General features: G+C 45.3%; 1 protein-coding gene across 1 annotated transcript in view; it reads right to left on the reverse strand.

The window, feature by feature from the left end:
- The window catches only part of NUP93 (nucleoporin 93), a gene marked incomplete at both ends in the record, with an annotated part of 64,044 nt that extends 39,677 nt beyond the window's left edge, over window positions 1–24,367 (reverse strand). Inside the window, 2 exons of the mRNA XM_079541224.1 lie at window positions 23,534–23,651; window positions 24,189–24,367. Of these exons, the coding sequence (XP_079397350.1) occupies window positions 23,534–23,651; window positions 24,189–24,367 (297 nt within the window). The remainder of the gene's footprint in view (window positions 1–23,533; window positions 23,652–24,188) is intronic.
- Window positions 24,368–24,638: the final 271 nt, after the last annotated feature.

Below are 24,638 nucleotides of genomic sequence, written 5' to 3' on the forward strand. Positions count from 1 at the left end.
AAACAAAGCACAACAAGTGTCCATTTACGTACAGCTATTGTTAAATATCTACTCGGAGATTATTCCCAAAGTTATAATGTGCCATGAATATTCAAACCGGTTTCCTTCTTCAGCATTAAAAAGAATAATCACCTTAAAAAAAAAAAAAAAAAAAAAAAAAAAAAAAAAAAAAAACACACAACTGGAAGCCAAACAGCTATTTTGCAGCAGAATTGGAGGAACGTTTTCAACATGTCAGTGCTAATGTACAAGGGAAAGGAGAGATGGCTCCAGCTTCTGGAGCATGGAGCTCCGCCTGGAAAGTCTTCACACAGCATTAGTGCAGGCTGCAAGCCTCTAATTACACGGGGAATGTGTTCACTTTTAATTCAGGACACTAACTTCTTTTTCCTGTGCAAGCCCTGAATGTCAATTCCTCCCATAGATGACTGCAAGCCATTACCTTAGCATCACAGCAGGAAAAACCCTTGCATCCCCACGGCCTATTCAACCACATGGTCACCAATATCCACACCTTCATTTCTAAGCTCATCTTTCCAGCTACTGAATTTCTTACAGCCTTCCCTTCCAAAGCTGAATTCCCACATTCCTGCACCCTCCCACAGGGATGAGTTAACCTAACACCGGCCAGAGGCCCAACCCATGTGAACAACTGTCAAACGCCAGGTCCATGGAATCACAGAACCCATCTTTCACCTCTTCTGACCGATGCCTCCGCGATGCCCACAGGGAGAGCTGATTTAAGAGCACCCTTTGACACAGCCCAGCGATGAATTATTAACTCAGTGGAAGCTGCAGAGCACCAGCTCGGAGCAATCACAAGCCTTCTCCCATGATTAAACCAGAACACAATTATCAGTGCTCTGCTCCTCACAGAATGCCTCTGAAATCTCCCTCACACAAAGCCCGGAAGGCACCACGCACACATCCACGCTCATACGTGGGAACAGAAACAATTCTGTGCTTTTACATTTGTTCCTTCAGAGCTATGTTATCAATTGTGAATGGCCTAAGAGAGCTCTGTCTCTCCCTGCACTGTAGCGATGATACGTTCCAGTATCACAGCAAAAGGTGCCAGGAGGGAAAAGACAGCACAGAGGGGTTCGCAGGTGGTCTGACACACAGAGCGTGTGTGGATGTTTGCTTCAGGTGGGATGCCACGCAGCTCCACACACAGCACAGAGGCAGTGCGAAGACAGCGTTTTAGGTTTTCAGTAGCAAGGGAGCTAAATTTGTACTCCTTTAATCACAGCTGCCAGCTCTGAAGAAAGCAGCACTGGAACCACTGCCCTGCAAGGGCAGCAAAACAGCCACGTGCACGAGGGCTGAAACGAACCAGAGCAGCACAGCCTGCTTTGTCTCACTAGCTGTGCTTTTCTCATAGCGCCAGCACAACTGCTATCAGGACTGGCATCTCAGTGGGCTTAATTAGAAGTCAGGATGACTCCATTCAGGCCTTTCTGCAGTGCTGCATTAATATCCAAGTGCCTTCCAGTCCTGCAGTACACGACACGACTAACATCTGTCACACGTTGTTTGTTCTCTTCTCTCTTTCCTGGGGGAGTAGAAATGGCATTCACAGGGGTGGAGGAACAGCTAACAACTGCAAAAGGAGACCCCAGCTCAGCTCCCCCATAATGAGCCTGTGCTGGCCAGACCCGCTTGGTTCGTGTTTCAAGATTATCATCATTACCATAATAATTAAGCTGTACACATTAAGACATAGCTTAGCACAAGCTCTTCTCCCAAGTAACATTTCTATGCACAATTGACAGAATTGAAAAACAACTGAAAACCTGGCCTTGGCAAGGTCTTCAAGCAGTCCGGAAGGCTTATCACTTGCAGGACACATTCATTCCTTTGCCCAACACTCCTTGTCTTATCAGCTCAGCATAAAGAACATTGAGGATGCATCTTCCTGCAGAGGAATTCAGGGTCCATCTCTACAGTTTAACAGAAGTGGAAGATGAAGGGATGAACAGCTTAACCTGCTGTTACAACTCCTCCAAAACATGCCATACATCTTCAGCTAAGGAGGTTCAATCTGGAATTTTACATCTAGGAGACAGCAGGTAGTGCTAATATTCCTACTGCACTCACCTGGCCCCATGATCCTCCATTTGTACATCTCTTCCCTTTTTATGTCGGAAATGGGCAACAGCAGGGGAAGAGTCACTCCCTGGTATACCCCTACCATCACTTTCTCTCCATACGTCCACCCAAACCCTGCAAAACTGAAGGTAATAAAAGTCCACTGAAAACTGAGTAACAAACTCTCTGGAAGAGAAGGCAAAGACTCAGGATGAACGAGGGGAATACATACTGCTTTCATCCAGCACAATGTGTACAGCCATACAAAACAGGGATTAGTCTTTCACAAAAAAAAAAAAGGAACAAGGTTTTTAAGAGTACAGATCAGGAGGCTCTCAGGAAGGACAGACGCTGACTCAGAAAACCATTAAAAGGACAAAGCGAGTGACTTTCAGATGGAAGTCACTGGATCAAACGTGAACTAGGCCACCACAGCTGCAATGAAAGCATTTAAAAACTGACAACTGGTTTAAGCAAAAGCCTTGTTAAGCTTCCCTCAGCTCCTGCGTGGCAGAAAGGAGCATAGAGCTTCCCTTCTGTATGAGCCCCACACGTACAGCCATGTGCCCAGAGAGCAAAGCGTTACTCACTGCAGGAGCAGAAGCCTGAGAACTGCGCTGCCCCATCTGCTGAAAACGGATAAATTATTTCTTTCAGTTGAGGCTTGCTACCTTGGTGTGCTCATTGATTTGCTGCTGAACACACGCAGTCAAACCTGGATATCCCCCTGGTATCTATAAACAAGCATTAAGATCACACTGCAGGTTTCAAGCGGATTAGTTCGTTAATGCATTTTCGTGTAAAACTTCACAAAACTTACTCACGAAAAACAGACCCACTAAACTTCATGTTTCCTTTCCTCCAAATGCTCAGAAAAGGCTGTGACCATCACTAGAGGCCTTGCCACAGCACAGGCTGCAAGGCGTGCCTTATGAGAATCCTTACTGCAAAAGGACCTTGCATAAGAAGAAGCCCAAAGAAGACAGACAGGGCTCCAGGACAAAGCCCCCTAATGCAAAGCAGGAAATGCAAGGCATTCAGCACTCAGGAGCTACACCCAGCAGTGCAGCAGCTTTAACTCTGCTCATCAAGCACAACTTGAGCAGTTCCCATCCACCTTCAAAGGGAACTGGTAAGTCCACCACTGGACCGTGCTGCAAACAGGACCCCAAGCCCAAAGTCTGAGCTCGGTGTCCCAGTGCTCCCTGAGCTCTGCGCACAGCCTTTCCCTGCCCCCAGCTGACCCAGCCCTGACACAGCTCTGCGCTATTCCCCATTGCTGTCCCCAGAGGGCAAAGCTCAGCGCTGCCCCTCAGGAGGAGAGCTGGAAGGACACGCTAGGAGGCAGAGAAAAGAATGCTTGACTTCACTTCTAAAGGAACATTTACTAATGTTTGCTCCAAACAAGGTCTTCCAGCTGCTGAAGCTCAGTGCTACACAAAACGCCTGTTCCCTGGGTCCTCCATTACCAGCAAGAGCCTTTCCTCTGTGTCCACACGTTCTTTCTACGGTTTCTCTTAGCCATCCAGTTTGTGCTCCTCAGATGTTAAGCATTCGAGGAATGCCATCCACCCCTGCCCCTTGCAGGCCTAGTGGGACACCTATTAATTCACATCCTGGAGAGAGAGAGTTCATCATCTCCTGCAATTGCCAGTACCTAAAAAAGTGGAACAGGGCAATTTAAATTGGCATTGCAATTATTAAAAGTCTATAAATAGTCGCTGCCACAGTGTGAATTAAATCGCTATATACTAACGTCCTCTCTTTTCTACCTTTTAATACTGAATACTGATTAAATCAGGTAAGCAGGGACCATGCCATGCGAGTCAATGGGAAGGGAATGTAAGTGCTTTGGAATTGGGTTGTATGTCATGCAAAGTCAAGCTGAGAATCCAGACTAGTTTATCACATTCTTTCCTTCACATTCAGTAGGAAAAACAGCAACGAGACTTGTTTCCACAGCACTCTGTCTCCAAACACAACTTATTGAAGAGCCACCATAAAATCCCGCAGATAAGCCACAGAAATGGGTGAGAAACACACAAGAAAATCCCAAAGTCATTTTTCCAGCATTTTCGTTGCTTTCATAAAGCCAGCTGAGCAGTAAGGTGCTGCCCTGCACAGCACTGCCACGTTTAGCAGAAAGAGGAAAACAGGCAAGGTCAGATGGGTGGGGGAAGAAACAGAATCCGAAGCCTTCCATGGCAGAAAGACTAGCTGAACACAGATACCAGCTTAAGTTTCACCTGGGTAACAGCACCACTCACACTGGAACACGTGTCGATGGAGCAGCTCCACCAGCTCCCAAAGGGAACTACTCGTTTGCTCATATCATGCTCATTTGCTTTGAAAAGGTAGAATCTAACAAGTAATAACCCTGCTTCAGAGCATCTTGTTATTTAAGGGAAAGCTGAAGTGACAGGAAGGGGACTGCAATGAGTCTTGGCTACAAGTCTGAGCAAGAAAGATTAAGTAACACCCAGGCCAGTAGCCAGAGGGCAAACTCTTGGCTCCTCACCCCTTGGGAAGCAAACCCTGCACATTCGGTTGAGCAGAAAGCTGTGTCAGCCTCCCTTAATTTCCAGAGCATATTTCTAGCTCGGTTTAACTATTGCTCATCATACAGGTTGGTACAGACAGCAAGACCACTTTGCAGAACCAGAGCAATGGTGCCTCCCAAGAGCATGTCCTCACCACCCACAGCCAGAGACAAGCAGCAAGCAAAGAAAGCTTATCCCTGTTCTACAGGAGTTTGTGGTTCCGTAAAAGGGAGACTGAGAAAGCAAAGCAGCTTGAGATGTCACCTGAAGGAACATCAGGACTTGTTCAGAGAACAGTTAGGAAAGGGTATGGGGGCAACTGCTGGCTGATTGCAGTGGAAATACCTCAACAATCAGAAGTTTTCCATTCCTACCTATCAAATCAATACAAGAAAAGTCACTGCAATCCACAGAGCTGCACTGCACAAAGATTGCTCCTGTACAACAGCAACAGGCCTTGCATACCTATAGTCCTAATCACTGCAGCCCTTCCTGCAAGTTAGAGAACTGCCCCATCAGAAGTACAGCCCTGAGACAAGCCAAAGGGACCAAGTGGATGGAGCACGTCCCAGCACCCAGTGTGGGTGAGCACACAGCGCCCACATCGCTGCAGGGAACACAGAGCCATACCCCACATCTGAGAAGAACTACAAGATAACAGAGATGTTCTTGTGGGCAATGCTGCTCACCTGTAACAGAAAGCTTTTCTCTAGAAGGAAAAAAAAAAACAAAAACCAAAACAATGGCTAATTTTAAACCAATAAATTAAGGACTGGGGCACTTCTGCTATAAAAACAGGCCAAAGAAGCTGGGCTTGCTCAGCCTGGAAAAGACAAAGCTCATTACAGCCTTCCAGTATTTCATGGGAGAAATCACCTTTCTACATGGGTAGACAGCAACAGAGGACAAGGGGGAATGGTTTTAAACTAAAGGAAGGGAGATTTAGATTAGATGTTGGGGGAAGTTTTTCACTGACAGGGTGGTGAGGTGCTGGAACAGCTGCCCAGAGAGGCTGTGATGCCCCGTCCATCCCTGGAGGTGTTCAAGGCCAGGTTGGATGGGGCCCTGGGCAGCCTGGGCTGGCACTACAGCTAGCAGCTGGCAGCCCTGCCTGCTGCAGTGGGGTTGGAACCTGCTGACCTGATGACCATAGAGGTCCCTTCCAGCACGAGCCATGCTACGATTAACGAATCGGCGAGAATGCTCCGCATCCCCAAACCTCTGTCAACAGCTCGGCAACACGGGGCATCTTCAAAAAGAAAAACTGAGAAGTTTCAAAGGCACAAACCTCAAAACATCAGGACTGACTGCCTCCACCCCTGTCTTCTCAGTGCCTCCATCTTCACAGATCCATTGCAGTGTGTAAAGGTTAACAAGCACAAAAACAAACAAGGAAACTCAAGACTTGCTTTTACTTTTTTTTTTTTTTTTTTTTCTTTAAATCCAAACCACATTAGTACTTTTAGATAGCCAAATTATATTATAAAATGCAGGATTTCAACATTCTGGCACCAAGTCAACATTTTAATGGATGTTCAAACACTAACTAAGGAAATGGTTGTGCATTAAGCCCACCAATAAGTCAACAATCAATATGCCAGTATTACAGTAAAAATACAATGCACTCTTTGATAACTGCTTCTGGCCTCATCCTTCTTTGTCAAGCTCAGCTCCAAATAAAAAATAAGGCCTTCTGAAGAAGAAATAAAGCACACATTTCACCGCTACCAAATATTTTTCTTGAAGTCCAGACCTAATTGATCCTGTGGGTTGTACAGATTTCTTGTTCATTTATTTACTCAAGAGGGTAAAAAAGTCAGGAATAAGAAGTACAGAACGCCAGAAACAAAATTAATCAAGCAAATCAATAGGTATGAGCAGCAAAATAAAGCAGCCTCAAACAGCTAAGCCCCAAGCAACTGCTTCCAACTTTATCTCCAAAAAGCATCTAAATCAAAACAAAACAAAGAATCGCATCAAAGCATACTAACATTCAGGGCTTAATCCAATTCATGGAATTAATTGCCTGCACAGCATCAGTCCTGTATGTCCTCCCTCAACATATTTTATCAGCCTGATCACATGAAGCCAAAGGCAAGCTCTGCAGAGTACAAGATTTGAACACCCTCTGGAAAGCACTGAGCATCAGGCAGAATTGCTCTGCAATGGAACAAATGCTCTAAATTGAGTTAGCTCTGGCTTCCTATTCTGAGCCACGGTCGTAATGCTGAACCACCGCTCTATTTCTGAACTGCAGAAAGAACAGTGGGTTCTGGGGAGCTGGAGAGCTGCCTACACCCAAAGAAAGGTTTGGGGTGAGTCTGCTTCTCAGGGAGAAATGGTAGCAGCCATTGATCCTCCACTGTGAAATCCATGAAAACAGGAGGACAAAAACTGATTATTTTTATCTCCACAGCCTTGTGAGCTCAGTACTGAAATGGAACTTCATCACGGCATGGCTAAGGCAGCATAATAGCTTAGGTAAACAAGGCAGCTGAATTCTCCATTTGCTTCCCAGAGCCTGCAAACACAGAGGGAAACAGAGAATGATTGTTTCGGAAATCCTCCCACAGATACTCTACATCTATTTGCTCAAACTATCTTGTGTCCCTGGGGTTCCTGCCAGAAACAAGAAAGCGAGGCTGTGGATCAAGAAAGATGTTTTGCTGATGCTTGGAAGCCTGCACCTGGAGGTTATGCTCTGCACCTTGAGGTTGAGCTCCGCACGAGGAGCCGATGCAGCCAGCCCAGCCACCAAAGACCAGGGACGCACAGGGGGCCCAAGAGTGCGCGATCCCAGCTCAGCATCAGGTCCTGCTGCTCAACTCGTGCACCCTGTGAACACGTGCAACCTAAATAACCCATCTCAAGTGAGAGGATTCTATAAAACACTGCTGCACAAAGCGATTGTTACTGGGTAGCAGGCGATGCCTGTATTGACTCGAGTCTGCCAGTCTATGACTCTCATCAACTGCCAGTTTAATTGAAGGGTTTTGCACGGCCGCAGTTTCAGCTCAGAGAATGAATGGCAGCCTTAGCACAATTTCCACTTGGAGAAGCAGGAGATGTCCAGCTCAGACTGGTGACAGCCCCTGCAAATGTCGCTGAAATAGAAGGAGGGGGTTTAGCGTGGCTGCTGTAGCATGGCTTCAATTCCTTGCTTCAGGTGGGGAAAGGATCTGTGCTGGCAGTCACTGGAGCACAGGAGCACCAAGGGCTCTGCTTCTTAAGCAGTGCTGAGCCTGAAAACTGCTGCTGAATACCCTCACCCTTCCTGTGGTCTGGTGTCAGAAGGAAAGCAGCATCCAGTTAAATGCTGCTCAATAGCGAGCAGGAACACAACCAGCACAGAGGTCTGTAAACAGTAAAAAGGAAAACATCTGTACAAGTTTCTGTTACAGACTCTGCCAACCTCACAAGAGCCAATGGCAAATGCAGACTCCTTACTTCCCAGGTGAGGAAACTGACGCACATGAAGGCATTATTTAATTCAACGTCAAGCATGAAATTAGCAACAACAAAAAAAGCAGGTCTAGCTTTCCTGAGTCCCCGTGCTGAAAACAGCTGCTGCAGAAGGCTGTTTTAAGTAAATATACCTGCTGAGGGGGGCCAGGCAAACAAGAATCCAGAAATTCAAGGGTCAGATGCCATTCAATATTTGAATCAGTGCAATAAGGCACCACAGATATTTAAAATGACATTCCTGCTCCAAAATACTGTTGGAACGTATTTCTTGCTTTCAAAGTTGGTCTTATTCCCTTCGTTTCTCTGCCCAAAGAGCTTCCCCTATTTCCTGCTTGTCCAGAGCACAACTGACAGCAGTTGTGTTTGTTTTGAACACCCTGCTTTCAAAGTGTAAATGGATAAATCTGAAGTGCTGAAAACCTGCATCTGTGGCTCCTCATGACAGCCTTGTTCTAAATTCCCCAAACAAAAATGTACCTCCAAGATCACTCTTCATTTTTATTGCTATTTTAGAACCTCCGGCTTCAGAAGTTAAACATTCGGGCTCCAATTAATGTCTGCTGTAAAGTAATGTACAATACCCTTTTGTCTTTGGATGATTCCAAAGCATGGAGAGCACAGCAGTTGCTTAGATCTGAATACAAATAAAGAAGTCAAAACATGACAAAAGCGTTTTGATTTTCCACATGCAACAGAATCTCTCAATTATTCCAGCTTGACATAGAAAAAGCAGGGACAGCCATTACTATAAGTTACGGTTTGAGATTTTAAGGCAACATCTTTTCTTTAAGTAGTCACAGTGTGTGCTGCCCTGCCCACCGCCCTGCTTTCCAAATATAACATTCAATAAGTTGCTGTAAATGGAGGTAGAAGCTATGCAGACATGCATAGTTAATGCCCTGCCTGTCCACGGCTGCAGTTCAACCCACCGAACCGCAGCTCTGCTGGATGTGCCAGTCCTCTACCTCCCAACGCTACATTCAACACCAATTTACAGAATGCACTCCCGTTTCAACTTCATTTCTCCATGCATCTATATCCCGGCCTGCCAGTGCAGTTGTGCTCCAAACCAGATGTACATCAAAAAGCAGTGCTTTCGTGCAGATGTTTTGAAGAGTAGTGCTGCACTTCAATTATTTCTACTGACAACAGACCTAGAAAACAAGAATAGTAGCCCAAAGCAACTGGCTGCAAAACTGTCAGTTTGAGTAAACAAGATTTAGACTGTGCAGCCATCCCCATTGACAAGAGCTAAATCAATCAGTACTCGGTATTATCATCATTGTATTTATTACTTAGATCAGCGCTGCTTCCACAAGTAACCTTGTAGTGCCACCAGCGTTGCACGAAGGCACATCACTGTGTGACCACATGGAGGTCTCAGCAGAAGAGGCTGCCAATACTGATGCTCATATGGTACCATCTGACTGCTCTAGAAACTGTAAGCTGAGTTTAACTATTCAGTACTTCACAGCAAGGCCAAAGACCTGGTGCTATAAATGTTGTAAAGGGTTGTTCTGAGACAGAAAAATAGGAGTGGAATAGATAAATAAGCTTGGGAGTTGATCGTAAACTCGGAGAAGCTTACCTTGTCTGCTCAAGGACAAAAGGCTCCATGAATTCACACGTTTAGCAGAACTCAGCTTCTCAAGGCAGTGCAATAACTACATAACCAGCTTATAAAAACAAACTGCAACACTTGCTGAAAAATAAATCGTGAAAGAAACAAAAAGCCCTTTTCTTTAGTCACACGTGACAGCGATTCAATTTCACCGTCTACTGCATACATTTTCTATAAGGCAGATAGGTACGCGAACCTTGCCAGGATGGTTTTCAATTTATCACTTTGGGAACTTCAGTTGGAATAAAAGATGGAATCAAGCAATCAATTACCTTTGACACTGGTGACAGGGCCTCAGTGAGGTGAAAGCACAGCCTGCTTGGCCATCAATGCTCTTCAGCAGCACATGCAACCAGATTACAACCCTCCTGCCACATACAGTCCTCTGCCTGTTCAGCTTGCTTAAAGTCAGAATACAAAAGAGTGCCAGGAACACTCACTCCCATTATAAAAGGTGGTTATTCTTCTGTTTCAGCATCTAATTTCCAAGTTTCCAAGGCAAGGTTCATAGAAAGAATCAGAAAAATGCTGTTCCAAGAAGCCTGCCAACCAAGATACATGTGGCCCTGGAACAAGCAAAGAACACAGTCTGCACAGTATGTGAATGTAACAGACACGGAGAGACAAAAAGCTTAGTGAGGATGCCATCACCATTTGCATATCCCAGCAGTGAGGTACACTGCTTCCTGATGCTAAAGGCAAGAGGAGGCCTGCATGAGATCCATGGTTTCGAAACACCCCCAGGCTGCAAGATGAACCTCCTCTGGATCCGCTTGAATATTTTCAACACACGTCACACTCCTACTGAACCTCTAAATTCTGCTTCCCACCTTCCTCTCAGAATATGTGGTTTCAAGCAGCACTCGTTGCCAGGATGCACTGCCAATACATAATATACATTGACTGGAAATTAGGACTTCATCTCAGAAAGAAACTGTTAGAGGCATTTCTCAAGAGGCAAGGAATGCGGAAGAGTTTGAGAAAGAAAGGTTGCGAGCAGTGATATAACAACATAACCAGGAGAAGATGAATCTATTGAGACAAACCACTAAACCCTGCCCTTTAAGGGAGACTGCAGTTTCAATCCCCTGATGCCAGTTTTACTGCTGGAAAGAGATCTGTTACGGCACTCTGCTGCAAAAGGCTGTTATTCCTACACAAAGTGAAGCTGTTGATATTTATGGCAGAGATCACGTCTGACTGAAAGCAGGACCCTTTTCTTCCCAGTGATGCTCTGCAAAAGGCCACTTCTGTCAGCTATGGGACTTAGCCAGAGATGGCAGACAAGAACCGAGGGTAACCCCTTCCCAGCTTCCCCAGCTCCAGCAGCAGCAAGCCACAGGCAGCATTCTTACTGAGGACTTATATCCATAATTCACTAAACTCTAAGTTCATTAAAAACAAAAGCTCCCATGCAGACACAAAGCCTTTCCTCAGAACAAAAAAGCAAGAGGATATTAGGAAAGGTAGCAAAGAAGGAATCTTCCAGGGGTACAAAACCACAGACAAGCAGCAAAACATTTAGCACAGCACATTAACTAATCACTGCATACTTCATCCTACCGGCAAATACAACAAGTATTAACCTCAGATCAAACTGCAAAACAGAAATGAGAGAAGTGATATTGATTCGCAGTATCTGTTGAGCAATCAAGCCTCTTACCATTAGAGATGAACTGCAAATTTTCAGGATAAGCCATCGTGAACCTTGGAAAAATTAAATCAAGCTAGACAGGAACCGAGAAAGCCAGCAGGGCAAGGTCTATGAAAAGGAGCACAGAGCCCAGAAGTGCAAAAGCTCTCCCTAGGAGCTCGGGATGGGGATGCTCCCTTTCAGACAGGATGGTGGCAGGTCTCGTGACTACTGCACGAGCGCTAATTTCAGGTTCATTAAGGCCTTTATGTATTTGTATCTGCTTAACTGACAGGAAACTGATTTAAACACACCATTTTCTGTTACCAGCCTCAGGGCAGCGGAGGATAGAAAGAATCAATGTTTCATCATAGATACTATATGGTAATCATAGCAGGCAAAATCAATTACCGCTGAAAGGATCTGCGGGTAAACATGCAGGCTCCCACTCATCTGCCTGAAATGCCTCTTCCCCATTCCCTCCCCCACTTCTCAAGTTCCTTCTCTCACACATCAGAATTTGGCCTGAAGAATCCTGCCGACTTGCAGACACAGAGGATTTGTCACGACACCCGTGCTGTCCTGCACATTCCCACTTACCTGCGATCAGAAGCAAACCCCTCACACAGTGCAGCTTCAGCCTCTGTTACCAAGTGTGGCTATGCTCAGTTTGATGACTGGGAAGCCAAACAAGATCGCAGCTTGGGCAAGCTGGACAGCCAGCGTCAAAAGAAATGGTAGAACAGACCTGAGGAACCAGCACGTGCACCCTGCCATTCGATGTGACTGGCACAATTTGGGCGTGGATGACATTAGAAAGGGACCGTGTAAGAGAAGCTGTATCAGAAATCTGAAATACAGACTCCAGAAAGGGTGGATCCAGAGCTCCAACTCTGAACAATGAGGAAGGGATGTCAGCTGAAAGTTAAGCGATGCCAAGCTCAAAACCAGCAAGAGGAAATAAATTTTAACACAATCTGTAATTGAATCGTGGAACTTAGCGCCACAGGAAGACAGCAAGGCCAAAAACATAATGGGATTAAAAAACTGACTCAGTATGTATATGGATATTGACGATATTTAGGACTGTGCTAAATAATAAAACTGTGGAAAGAATACCTCAGTGCTTCTGGGATCCAACCAAGATCTAACACTTAGACAACAGAGAAGCTGGTAAAGTAACCAGATAATCCCATGAACATCAGCCAGTGCTGCTCCTCTGGCCTACCCTGTGCTGCTCATGAGCACACAGAAGCAACTGAGACTCACATCAAGTATTAATTGGTGCTTTAGAGGGACGCCCAGAGACCTGCCCTGCTGTCAAAAAAGCTGGCAACATGCTAATTTAATCTCCATTAAGTTATTGTGAAAGTAAGTCCTTCCAAGCTTCTCCAGCCATTTGTACCAAGCGACAGTTAGGTATGTTGTTCCAATTAAGTTAAAAAGAAAATCTGTTAGCTGAGGATCAAAATGCAGCACACAGATCCTTCCTGGCAGGAGCACCTTGCATACTTACTAAGATTTAAATAATGGGATGGTGAAGACAGTTTCCAGCTCACCTCCCTAAGCCTCCTTTGGTCGTTTCCCTGTGCGCAGAAAACCAACACAACAGACATTTCACAACTGCTTTTTGTTTAAACGAGATCTTCACAATTCAGCACAGCAGCAGCGAATAACTCTCCTGCAACCAAAATACTGTCAAAACACAGAAGCGAGCAAGGAGTGAGCAGGAGGCAACAAACGGATCCCAAATAGGAAAGCAAAAGGGAAAAATACAAATGGACTGAGAAAGAAATGAGAACGAGGTGAGAAATAAAGATAGGGAAGTAAACAGAAAGGAGGCAGGGAGAACAGAAGTGCCAAAAATCTAAACGAGTGAACAGATGTGTCCCCACTTCCAACTCTACAGGCTGCAACTTTCCTTCAGGAGCATGTCTTGGTAAGAACAAGAACTCCTTCTAACTTCACCTCATCTGCAAGCTGCACAATTTTCAGGTTGCTGTTTTGCATGTGGAAGCTTACACACATCAGCAGGTTGATACCTAGAAAGCAGTAACAGTTTGATGAACAGGCCTGCTGGATGAAGTGTCCATGGTTTTCAGCTGTTTGTGTCCTCAGGAGCGGCTGTGGCCTGCTCGTACTACAAACTTTTCTTGGCTTTCTTCAGCTCTGAGCACTACAAGGAGTCGGTTGAGAAGAGTATTTAAGGTAATGCTAAAGAAACAAAAGATATCAAACCAACCATGCAGTTCAGGAGGGAAAAAAAAACCAACACCTCCTTTTGTATAGGCCAGCTCCAAACCACCACCCAGATCAGAGAAGTTTGCTGAAGATGAGAATTCTTTCGAATTTTGATTGCAGTTAAAGAAAATCCCTTTACTTTCCAGAAGGAAAGAGCCACACCTGGCTTAAAGGCAAATCTGCATTTTTCTAACCCAGACCTCTGCAAAAAGCCAAAACCTCTGCAATTACAGCTGAACCAGGACTGAAAGTTGCAAGAAGTCCCAGTGCTGAGACAAAGCTCTGTCAGCTCGTTGTTCATCTTCACTTTTTTTCTTTAAGATAACAAAGCCGAATCAGGCGTGCTTCTGCTTATAACCAGTTGCTCTACAAGCTGACCTGCAGTGCTGTGCTGGAATTCATTTCAGAGCCATAACTAAGGTACTGGGAATCCTCTCCTGTAAAGTCTACGTGTGGATTTCAAAATTGATGGGAATATCAATACTTTACAGCAGAAAATGGAGTGGTGCTTTGCAAAAGCCTTTAGCCTCTGTCACTGCTCTATCACGTGATAAATGGAGACAGATGGATAGGCTGAAGGAATCCATCTCTCAGCATTGTGTCTTCACTACTGTTTGTACCACTACAGAGACTCTGAAATATTTCCAGCGCCACAAGAACACTAATTCCAATAGTCACTTTGCACATGCTGTCTAGGCGAGCATCAAGTACAAGAGCTCAGTGTTCACAAAATGACATGAAGAGCTACATTGCCAGAAGCTCAGTCCCCCTGGTAAGGTGCAGCACTGAACCTACAGCCTACTACAAACCATTACTGATCCCATAGTACAACATGTAATAGTAACACTGCTCCACGAGGCTTCTTGGGAAACTCCCACTCAGACTATCAGGTTCCATCTGCAAAGATCCTGCAGGACTGAGAAGCAGAGGTGCCCACAGCTCAGCACATGAGAAGCTGGAGCTGAGAGCTGTGGTCTCCAAAGTGCCTCTGCAGCAACAGGTATATTTGCCCTGCCACAGAAGTACAGCTTTGCGTTCAATTAGGGATTGGAACAATTTTACTGCATGGCTCTGCTCTTTGATGAATATCAATGTAAGAAGGAAAAAACAAGGGGTGGGGGATGAAGCCAAGTGTTGTGACTCAAAATCCAGTCTCCATTTTAAGATGTTTACGACGAATACTTCAAAGGTGTTTATTAGAAGTCAACAGTCGTACTTATTTGATACATGCAAAGAATGTATCTGAGTAAGCAGACAGGAAATATAAGATGTGCTAGAATGGAGCAGAATTTAAATGGACCAATAAACATAGCTACTAGAACAAGCGGCCTCAATTCCTCCAGCTCATGACCTTGTATAACATTTGGAAATTCCCCTCTCGTGTTCTCTCACTCTCTTCTTACCCAATACAGGAGAAGAAGGGGCAGGCCACATCTTTCCCCATTCCTAACCCCTAGGATTCACAGTCAGAATCACACTGAACTGGAAGATCCCTACATAAAGACTCCAGTTGGCAAACAACAAAATGCAAACAGTTCAATATCACACCTACCGAGTGAGGGCAATTTGGATAACTAATGGAATACTGGAGAGAGATGCCATAAAGTATCCTACCTCAACTGTGCTGTGGTCTTCCTCACACAAGCTTTAAGGTTAATAAGGCCAGGGTGATTTAAAACTGCAGTACTGATTTGTGTTATTAAACCGGTGATGAGAAGCAGAGAAAATTGCTGCTTAGATGTAAACTAAGCACATAGAGGAAAAAATAACGTGCAAAAAAAAAAAAAAACCTCCCACAAAACCAAGAATCCTAAACACGTACCAATGTTTGGGGCTATTCCTCCCTCCTCCTTTTATACAACATTATTTATTCACCTTTCAGTGGCAGAAGAGCTGTTTGTCTGTCATTTTACCAGCCAGCTGCAAACCAGAGAACCCTGCACCTGCACTCTTTGATGCCATCGACTGGACACACCTCAGCACCTCCCGGAGCACTCTAGGAGAGTGCTGGGAGGATCGGGGCCATCCTGCCCACCTGGAGCAGCCCTGGGGTCCAGGAGGTGGCAGCTGAGCCACCCAGCCCTCGGCAGCCCCACAAAGACTGCCTGCTGCAAAAGGCTCTGCGCATCTCAGTGCCCTGCAGACCCGCGGGCAGGCAGTGCTCCTGCACAGCTCCACGTAACGCAGTCGCACGGCGCAGAAGATCCCTCATCTCACTGATGGGTTCCACGTTTCTCCCTTCTTTGCGGTGATTTATATTTCTTAGATCCAGGTCCCTCGGCACAGTGCTCCATTTGCTGCACGTCAAAACACTCATTCATTCCACACCACTGCTTTCTTCAGTTGCGTTTAAACTGTCTCTGGACACATTTAATTACCAGGATATTTATATTCATGATTTACATGCCTAAATGCAAACATTAGGGTCCAATTCTGGATGAGACCAACAAGAAATACCCAAAGGCCTTGATCCCAGCATGCACTTCTAGTGGGAAGCAAAAAAAAAAGTGACTTCCAAGAATCTGCATGGAGAACTGCTTTGGGAGCATAAGATTTCTAAAGCTTCTGAGAATCCACAACTATGACCACAGATAAACTCTTCATTAGAGCTACAACAATGCACACAAAAAAAAACAGCAGCTAACAACTGACCCTAAGACAAACAAGGTAGAAGATTGTCCACTCGTGCTCAGTGTCCTGGCTCTACAATGGTTAAAAGGCCCCCACAGCTGTGCTGGCATCATTGATTAGCATGAACAAGGAAGCAACAGAAAAATAAAGCCACCTTAATTTCAAGCTCCATTAGAACTGAAGGACTTGGGGGGCAGAAATCAATGTTTGGCAAATTAGAAAGGACAAAAATCTGTAAAAGGAAAAATGCATTTTCAGGCTAAGCTAATGCAAATAACGGAGGGTGAACAGCACTTGAGGCTGCCCCTTTAAGGTTGTGTCAGCATTTCCATTTCTAATCTCCAATTTTAGTTACACTCTGGTAGATTACCACAGGCTTTGGTATGATTCTAGTGGATACCATAGAACGTATCACAAATGACAATATAAAATATAGCAGCCCAGGCTGGGAGGTTGGATAACACAGCCTTTCAGCACCTGATGTCAGAGCTCAGGACTTTCCAAAGGCACACACAGCATGCACACACAGCCAGAACACGCAGAGCTGAGGTGGGCATCTCAGGACCACAGCCTACTTCAGGAACAACATCAGAACAAGGAGTCACAGCTGCTCCTGGTACAAAACCTGATTACAGCAGACTGCAAAATGCAAAGAAATCCCAGATAATTTCAGTCTGCCTCAGAGGCTGCCTGGAAGGATTTGGAGTTTAACCTCCTGCCTTCATTTAGTCAAAAGCTCTTCTTTCTGTACTTGGAGCTCTAAAGAGCTATTCAGACAATAAACACCCATGCCCAGAAAACAGAAAGAAACCCTGGTATGCAATCGTTAATTTCAGTTGTGCCTAGCTCAGAAGCTCCAGGTGAAGCTGCTGTACAGAGGGGAACAGCCTCACTGAAGGCCAACATTTCCCTTGAGCTTCCTAAGCAGGTAAAACAGCACAAGCGAGGGGAGCTGCGTCTGTTTCTGGGATCCATTTCAAGGAGATGCAGAGAGCTTGACCAAGCCTTAATAGGGCAATATCATTTCTTAAAATTGACTTTGGGCTTATGAGGCTTTAAAACACATACGAGAAGACCAATCTACCACCAAACCACCGCTACATACAGAGCACACAGACTGGAATCTGCCAAAAAGCCTTAGTAGATATGTATCAGGTCCTGATGCTGCAGCTAACCCCATCACATACCCTCAGCACGTTTACGAGAGCAGCACTCAAACTCTGACATCCATAGATGAAATAAATGCACAAGCCATTTCGTATGCATTGCAACTGTGCAGCCTTTCCATGCACTTGTAATGATTCCTCCTCTTGCTGCCATTCCCAAGGCCAGAGGTCTGCTACAACAGCTCTCACTGCAAGAGGACATCACAGTTCACCTCTACAGAACTGAGAACATCAGCATCACATTGATGCACACACACCTCATCTTCACAGAGATCAGCTCGCATCAGCCACACTTACATGAACAGAAACAAAAAAAAAGGAGAGATGTGCATCTACCTGTGCTCTGTTAAGGACCACCAAGAATCACTTAACTGGCATTTTCAACTAAGAAGAGATTTTGTCAAACGAGGGCTTACCAACAATTAGAATTTCAAAAATCTGGGTCTTAATAAACTTGAGGCAATGAAATGGATTTGCTATGAGAAACGTCTGCTGTTTTGCATATGGTTTAAAAAACAGTCTTTGAAAGGAGAAAGGAAAAATACAAATCCCTCTAATTCAGTGGCACACATAGAATCTCGTCCATAATCTTCCTGGCCTACTGCTCTAGTGGGAGACATTTCCTGGACTCACAACCCCTTTATGTACAAGCAATTTACATTTTACAACTGATAAATAATTCAGATAATTAATTGAGCTGCAATTTGGTGCATCTCTTTTTAGTCAGCACTATGGAGTACAGGTTTAAAAGAGGCTCTGTACAGAAAGTCTCTTTTCTATTAATCCAACCTGAGGCATCTATTAAGGTGAATTCCTAGATTCTCTTAATGCCTTCTGGATGCCTCACAACATCATGCCCCAGTACACTCCTCCCTGATGTTTATGCTGTATCTGACTCTCTCGAGAAGCAGCAAGGTATTTCCTGGAATTCTCCCTCTGCAGTGCTGATATTCCAGCAAATCTCTCTATGCTGCCCACATACAGTCTGCTAGAATAGATGGCAATATGAGAAGGAACAGTCAGTAAGTAAATACTTTCAGCAAGAATGATGGAGAAGCTCAAGCAGACTGTCAGGGAAACCAGCAAGTTCTTTCGCTGCTGTTAGCACAGATGCAATTACCATGAAGTGGGAGAGCATGGCAGGAAGTCCAAAGAGCATTATCATGCTCTAAGAGCTTCAATGGAACTTCAGTCAGTAACAACGTAACATTCATACAATAACCATTTAAAATTGGTAACCCTTGCTCAAGTGCAGTTATCAGCAAAGCCTACAGACCAGAGCTGTGCCTCTGGCACCAGTGCCACGTCCACCTCCAGGGACATCAGCTGCCCCTGCAGCGTGGCGCTGGTAGGCTGTATCAGCACAGCACTGCAGCTTTACAGGAAAGAAAAGTGCACTTGCAGCTTCAGGTTTTACCTGAAAAAAAAGAAAAAGAAGAAGTTTCAGCCTCAGAACGAACCAATGCTGTGAAGTATTTATGAAGGGATAGCACTAACTGCACAAATTTCAGCTTGAGGGACGCTACACATCTAACAGCAGTGTAAGTGCTGACGGGTCTAGAGATGATATAAATAAGTTTCAGACAGGATTTAAAGCTGGACAAACTTGCTGCAAACCACACCAGCCTGAGAGTATCACTGAGCATCGAGAAAACATAAAATGCAACAAAGAAAGAGCAGCTCAATCTATGATGCAGGTAAGCTGTGAGCAAAGCTTATTTTTGCTGATTAAAAAAATAGGAGTGGTAGAGTTAGTGCTGGCTGCAGTGTTGATGCAGGGCAGAACTGCTCCTCTCAACCCCCAGAACTAAAACCTGAGAGTATGCCTGTGTGAATACTGAGTATCAGCAGAGGAACAGTCCAGTCCTGGAGAAGATCCATTCCTTGTATCACCTGCACGCTGCTCTCCAGGAAATAATTGGAACAAGCTATGGAAAAAAAGTTCTACACAGCATAAAGAGACAGCTGTATCTGACCCCAGATAAACACAGTGAATCTGGAGAAGCCTGAGGAAAGCAATTAGCTAGGGAGAATGATAACCTATCCCAATACAACCATAAGAGAAAGTAACATAGGAAGCTTTTGTACTGAGTTCTTATCAAAAGCGTCAAATAACTTTAAGATCTACCTGGCTGATAGAAGAAAACTCAGGGTAATGTACAGCACAAAGGCCTTCTTACATAACTGACAAGAAGTTACCAAAAACCACTTGGGAAGGACAAACCCTGCTGTCGAGAACTGTGCACCAGAGCCTCCAGACAAGCACAGAGACTTGTCCAAATTCAGACAACAAACCATTGTCAATATCAGCCAGACAGCTTGAGATGTGACTGCAAATATCCCCAGACAAAGGAAAGGATGATGTTCTGCAAAGCTGCAGAAAAAAAAAATCTTGCAGTTGCTAACTGCCAAAACAAGCAGGGCAAAGCATTTCACACTCACGTGCCCTACGGGAGCCCAGTCACCTGAAGCAGAGCACCTCGCCACGCTCCCCTCTGCACATCACCTGTAGCTAACTTAGCAGGAGTACTTTCCTCACACGGTCTGCAAAAAAACTTGAGGACTCAAAGCACGCGTGCATTAGGCCTCAGACATGAGAAGTTAGATTTAAACTGAAGTGATTACTGATCAAATCGCTGGCATTAATCGTGACCCAAAGCAGCAAACAGTGAAATCTGATGTAAGTTATCGACTTTAATCCTGCTTTTCATTTGTACTTTTTAGCTGTTTTCCTAAAGGAAAGGCTGAATCTCACTGGCTGATTTCACCATCTAAACGCATTGATTTTCAATTCATCGCTGCCTTTAATGATAAATTTGAAACAACTCTCTTATCCTGTTTAAGAAATGTATCCATACTCACTGTATCAAGCTTACATAAAAAGCATATTTGCACTGCATCTTAAAGTACAAAAACAATGAGTGAGATATTTCTTATTTACTACACTACATTTATATGCATACACACATACACGTTCTTTGCATCAAGTTCTACTATGCTGAAAATCAAAAATCAGTGAGAAATAAGCCAGAAAAAAGTTCAGCCAATTAAATTCACGCTAGGGAAAAAAGTGCTCAATTTGTATTTCAAAATGTTTCCCTTTCAAACTGTCTCACTGAACAAAAGTGCTTAACTTTGGTAGCAAAAAGATAGATTGTAAAAGATGGCTAGTGTAGCAGTTGGACAGATCAATACAGTGAGAAATGCATTACAACAGAAGTGCAGTGACAGGAGGACTGGCACAACAGAAACGTGCCATAAAGGAAGTGGAAGAAGATTGCTCACCTGTATCAGAAGATTCCAGGTTCGCAGGACAAAGCTTCACCAAGGTGGGATCCCCAGGAGATGCTTCCCCAGTGGCAGCCAGCCCTTAAATGAGGTTTAGGAGAGGTGCAGCCAGGCTCCATCCCTTCCTGTCTCACAGCTGAACTGCCTTCACCTGTGCTCCCAGGGCTGACCCGGTCCTTTCCTCAAGCTGTGACTCAACAGTTACCAGCTACAAATAGCTAGAAACAGAGGCATTTTAGCACCTGAAGATGCAAATGGGCCAATTTTAAAGAGTCACAGAATGGTCTGAGTTGGAAGGGACCTTAAAGGCCACCTGCTCCCACTCCCTGCACTGAGCAGGAACATCCACAGCTCCAGCAGTGCTCAGAGCCCCATACAGCCTGACCTTGGATGACCAGTCTGCAGGGATGGGGCAGCAGCACCTCTCTGGACAGCCTGTGCCAGTGCTTCTCAATCCTTACATTAAAAAAACCCTGTTTCTTTATACTCAAGTCTACATCTCCCCTCTCTTGGTTTGAATCATTTCCCCTTGTCCTGTCACAACAGAGCCCGCTAAAGAGTCATCCCCTTCTTTCTTACAGCCCCTTTAGATGCTGAAGGCTGCTCTCAGCTCTCCCTGCAGCCTTTCCTTTCTGCATGCTGCACAGCCCCAGCTCTCAGCCTGTCCCTGTAGGGAGGTGCTCCATCCCTCGGGTCATTTCTGTGGCCCTCCTCTGGATGCTCTCCAACAGGTCCGTGTCTTTCTGTTCTGAGCACTCCCATCTGGACGCAGTGCTCCAGGCGAGGTCTCACAGCACAGAGCAGAGGGGCACATCCCCTCCCTGCCCTGCTGGCTGCACTGCTTTGGATGCAGCCCAGGGTACAGTTGGCTGTGTGGGTGTGAGGGCACACTGCTGCCTCATGTCCAGCTGCCACCCACCAGTACCCCCAGGTCCTTTTCAGGGGGGCTGTGCTCCATCCTTCTGTCCCCCAGCTTGTATTGCATTTGAGGGTTGCTATGACCCAGGTGCAAACCTTGCACCTGTTGAACCTCATGAGATTCTCCTAAGCCCACTGCTCAGCCTGTCTGGGTCTCTTTGGATGGCATTCCCACCCCTCAGGCACGTCAGCCTCATCCCACAGCTTGGTGTCATCCACACACTAGCTGCAGGTGCGCTCAACCCCACTGTTGATATAATCGATGAAGATATCAAAGAAAACTGGTCCTAGTACTGACTCCTGAGCAACACCGTTTGGCTCAGTGTCTGCACAGAGATCAGTGCTCTTTGTACAATTTCACAGCCAGATTTTACGACCACGTCCTCATCCATTGAGCAGTCAGTCCTCCTGTCAAATCCACATCTTTCCAATTTGCACAGAAGGATGTTGTGGGAGACCAAAGCCCAATAAATGATATCAGAGGGCCTTCCCTTGCATCACCTCCCTCTCTCCCACGTGCCTTAGCATAGGTTCCAAGAGGATCTGTTCCATGATCTTCCCCAGCACAGAGGTAAAGACGTTTGCACAAGAACCAAAGACAGCCCCAGGAGCACTGCAAGGGAACACCTCCCTTCCTTGGGACTCAAGGCACACACTACTACTACAGTAAAGGCTGTGGTCCTAGGAGCACAGGAGATTAAGTAAATCCACCTGAAGGCAGGAGACCACAAAGCTCCTAACATCTGAATGAAACCAAAGCCTGTCCACACAAAATAAAACAGCACCAAACACTGAGATGATACATAGACAACACAATATCTCTTCACCTCCCTTCCTCATAGAGAATTCTCTTCTGAAGAGAGGACATTTAAGGGCATATTTCTTCTGTGAAAAATAAAAGCTTACAACTCTTTTGACGTTCCTACGTCTGCCATCTATCAGCAAGGAGCGATAACATAAGTTTTCAAATGGTTAACCAATAATTCAGACTACTGTTTATTTTGGAAACAACCCCCGATGTCAATTCTGTAACTAGCTCTTAAGTGAGTAATGAATATTGCAGAATTCTTCTTCATTAAAAAAAAAAAAAAAACAACAAAAAACACACAACAGTGCACAAACATTCTACAAGGTCAGACCAGTACCATAAAGCAAAATAGATGGGTCACAATTCTTAAGACACCTGGAGATGTTCACGAGAGAATCTTGTAAACTTTCCCATAGATTAACACAGGTAAAGAGTAGGAAACGTGACAAAGTCAGTCTACCATCTGGACAAGGTTGTCTGAGATGCAGCAAAAGAAAAAGCCATACTCACCTCCTTTGCATATGTAATGCTATAATGGGATGGAAAGTACTGGAATAGTAGCATGGTGGCAAAGTCTTTGGCTACAGCAAAAGAGAACGTGCAGCAGCCATGGATGCAGAAATGAAGGAAAAGAGCTGCTCACCATAAAAAGGCCTCAGACAGGCAGGGATCTCCGGCAAAGAGATGCCTTCCCTCCACTGCCAACCCTAAAATGAGGGCTGGGAAGAGGTGGATCCCTGCTCTACCCCTTCCAGTCACTCAGGTGCACTGCTCGCACCAGAACTCCCCTGGGTTGGTCCTGCCTTCCCACCAGGTGCTTTAAGCCATGACTGAGCATTGCCACTGCAGCACATTAACTACCTCCAACACCTTGAAATTCCCAAGTGGTTCTACATTTGTTCTTCCGATCAGATATTTTAAGAGGCCTCAAAATTATGAGAGGTGTCCCTCTGCAATTTTTGCTGGCAGAGCCAACAAAGACAGCTCTGCAAAGGCCACAAGTGCAAGACTATTTCCACAATATCCTCAGAGCAAAACTACTTCCACAGGAGCTTCAGAAGAGCTTTGAATCGCAGCACAGGGATAGTAGTTACAAGGGGAGCGTGATTTCCACGTCAGAATCACACCTACCTGGATGTCAGTGTCCTTCACAGGTTCAAGAGGCTCAAATGTAGTGGCTGCACTTAGACTCTCTAACCGCTGAGAGATATGAGATATATCAAGCCCTCTGGACCCAAGAAGAACAGACCTGTAAGGAAGAAATCGTACAGCTATGAGAGCAGCACAGAACAGACAGGGCTACTGCTAAGAACTCTAACCCCAGCATGCTGGTGATGGTTATATCAGCAGCTAGTCACGTGCAGTGTTTCCAGTTATTATGAAAGATGCACAAAACCAAACCCTGAACAGCTACATGTATGTATCTAACCACCTCAGCTCCATCAAACACTTTCTGCTGTTCCACTGCAGTACTGCACATCTGCCAAATCCTTCCTGATAGAAAAATTGTACAGCATGTTGCTAATTGTCTCCAGCAGCAGCCAGAACAAAGTACTGCGCTTTTTGGCTTTAGTACCTGGAATGGTAGCTTCTCAGATTAAACCCTCTGTTACTTTTTTTTTTTTTTTTTCCTTTTGTAAGCAAGAAGGAGTAGGCAAGAAAACAGCTTTGCAGTAATTCTGTTTCTCCTGGGTGCATCCTCCTGGCAAGGCTCCCCATACGTTAGAAACCAAACCTGCAAACAGTCTGTGCCCTCTGCATTCCACCTCCACTGCTCAGCACTTACGCCTTCACATCTGCAGTCTCCTGGGAGGTGCGGGTCAGGGTGCGGGAACGCAGGCGCTCCCCAGCCTGCTGGATCTCCTGCAGGTTGCGTTCCATATGAGGGAGCTCAGAGATGCCCTCAGTCTCAGCCGCAAGCTGTTCTGCCTGCTGGAGCAGCTCTCCAAAGCCTTCCGTGTCCATTTCTGCTGCAGTCTTTATCCAAGATGCTCAGAAGCCTTCAGAGAAAAAGAGAACATTTGAGAAAACTCTTCAGCTATAAACAGCTTCTACACCTACAGGCACTCAGAGAGACCAGCAAGAGCTGCTCTTCTAGAATAGAACTCTGTTCCATCCTTCCTCCCCAAGCACTGTCAACTATACCAAAGCATTTTAACAGTATAATTTTGTATTCCTGATATTCCACCATTCCTAAGCACCCTTTGGGAGGACAGGCAGAGACACCACCTAAACA

The sequence above is a fragment of the Tetrao urogallus genome (assembly GCF_951394365.1).
Source record: "Tetrao urogallus genome assembly, chromosome: 12".
In the NCBI taxonomy this organism is placed as follows: domain Eukaryota; kingdom Metazoa; phylum Chordata; class Aves; order Galliformes; family Phasianidae; genus Tetrao; species Tetrao urogallus.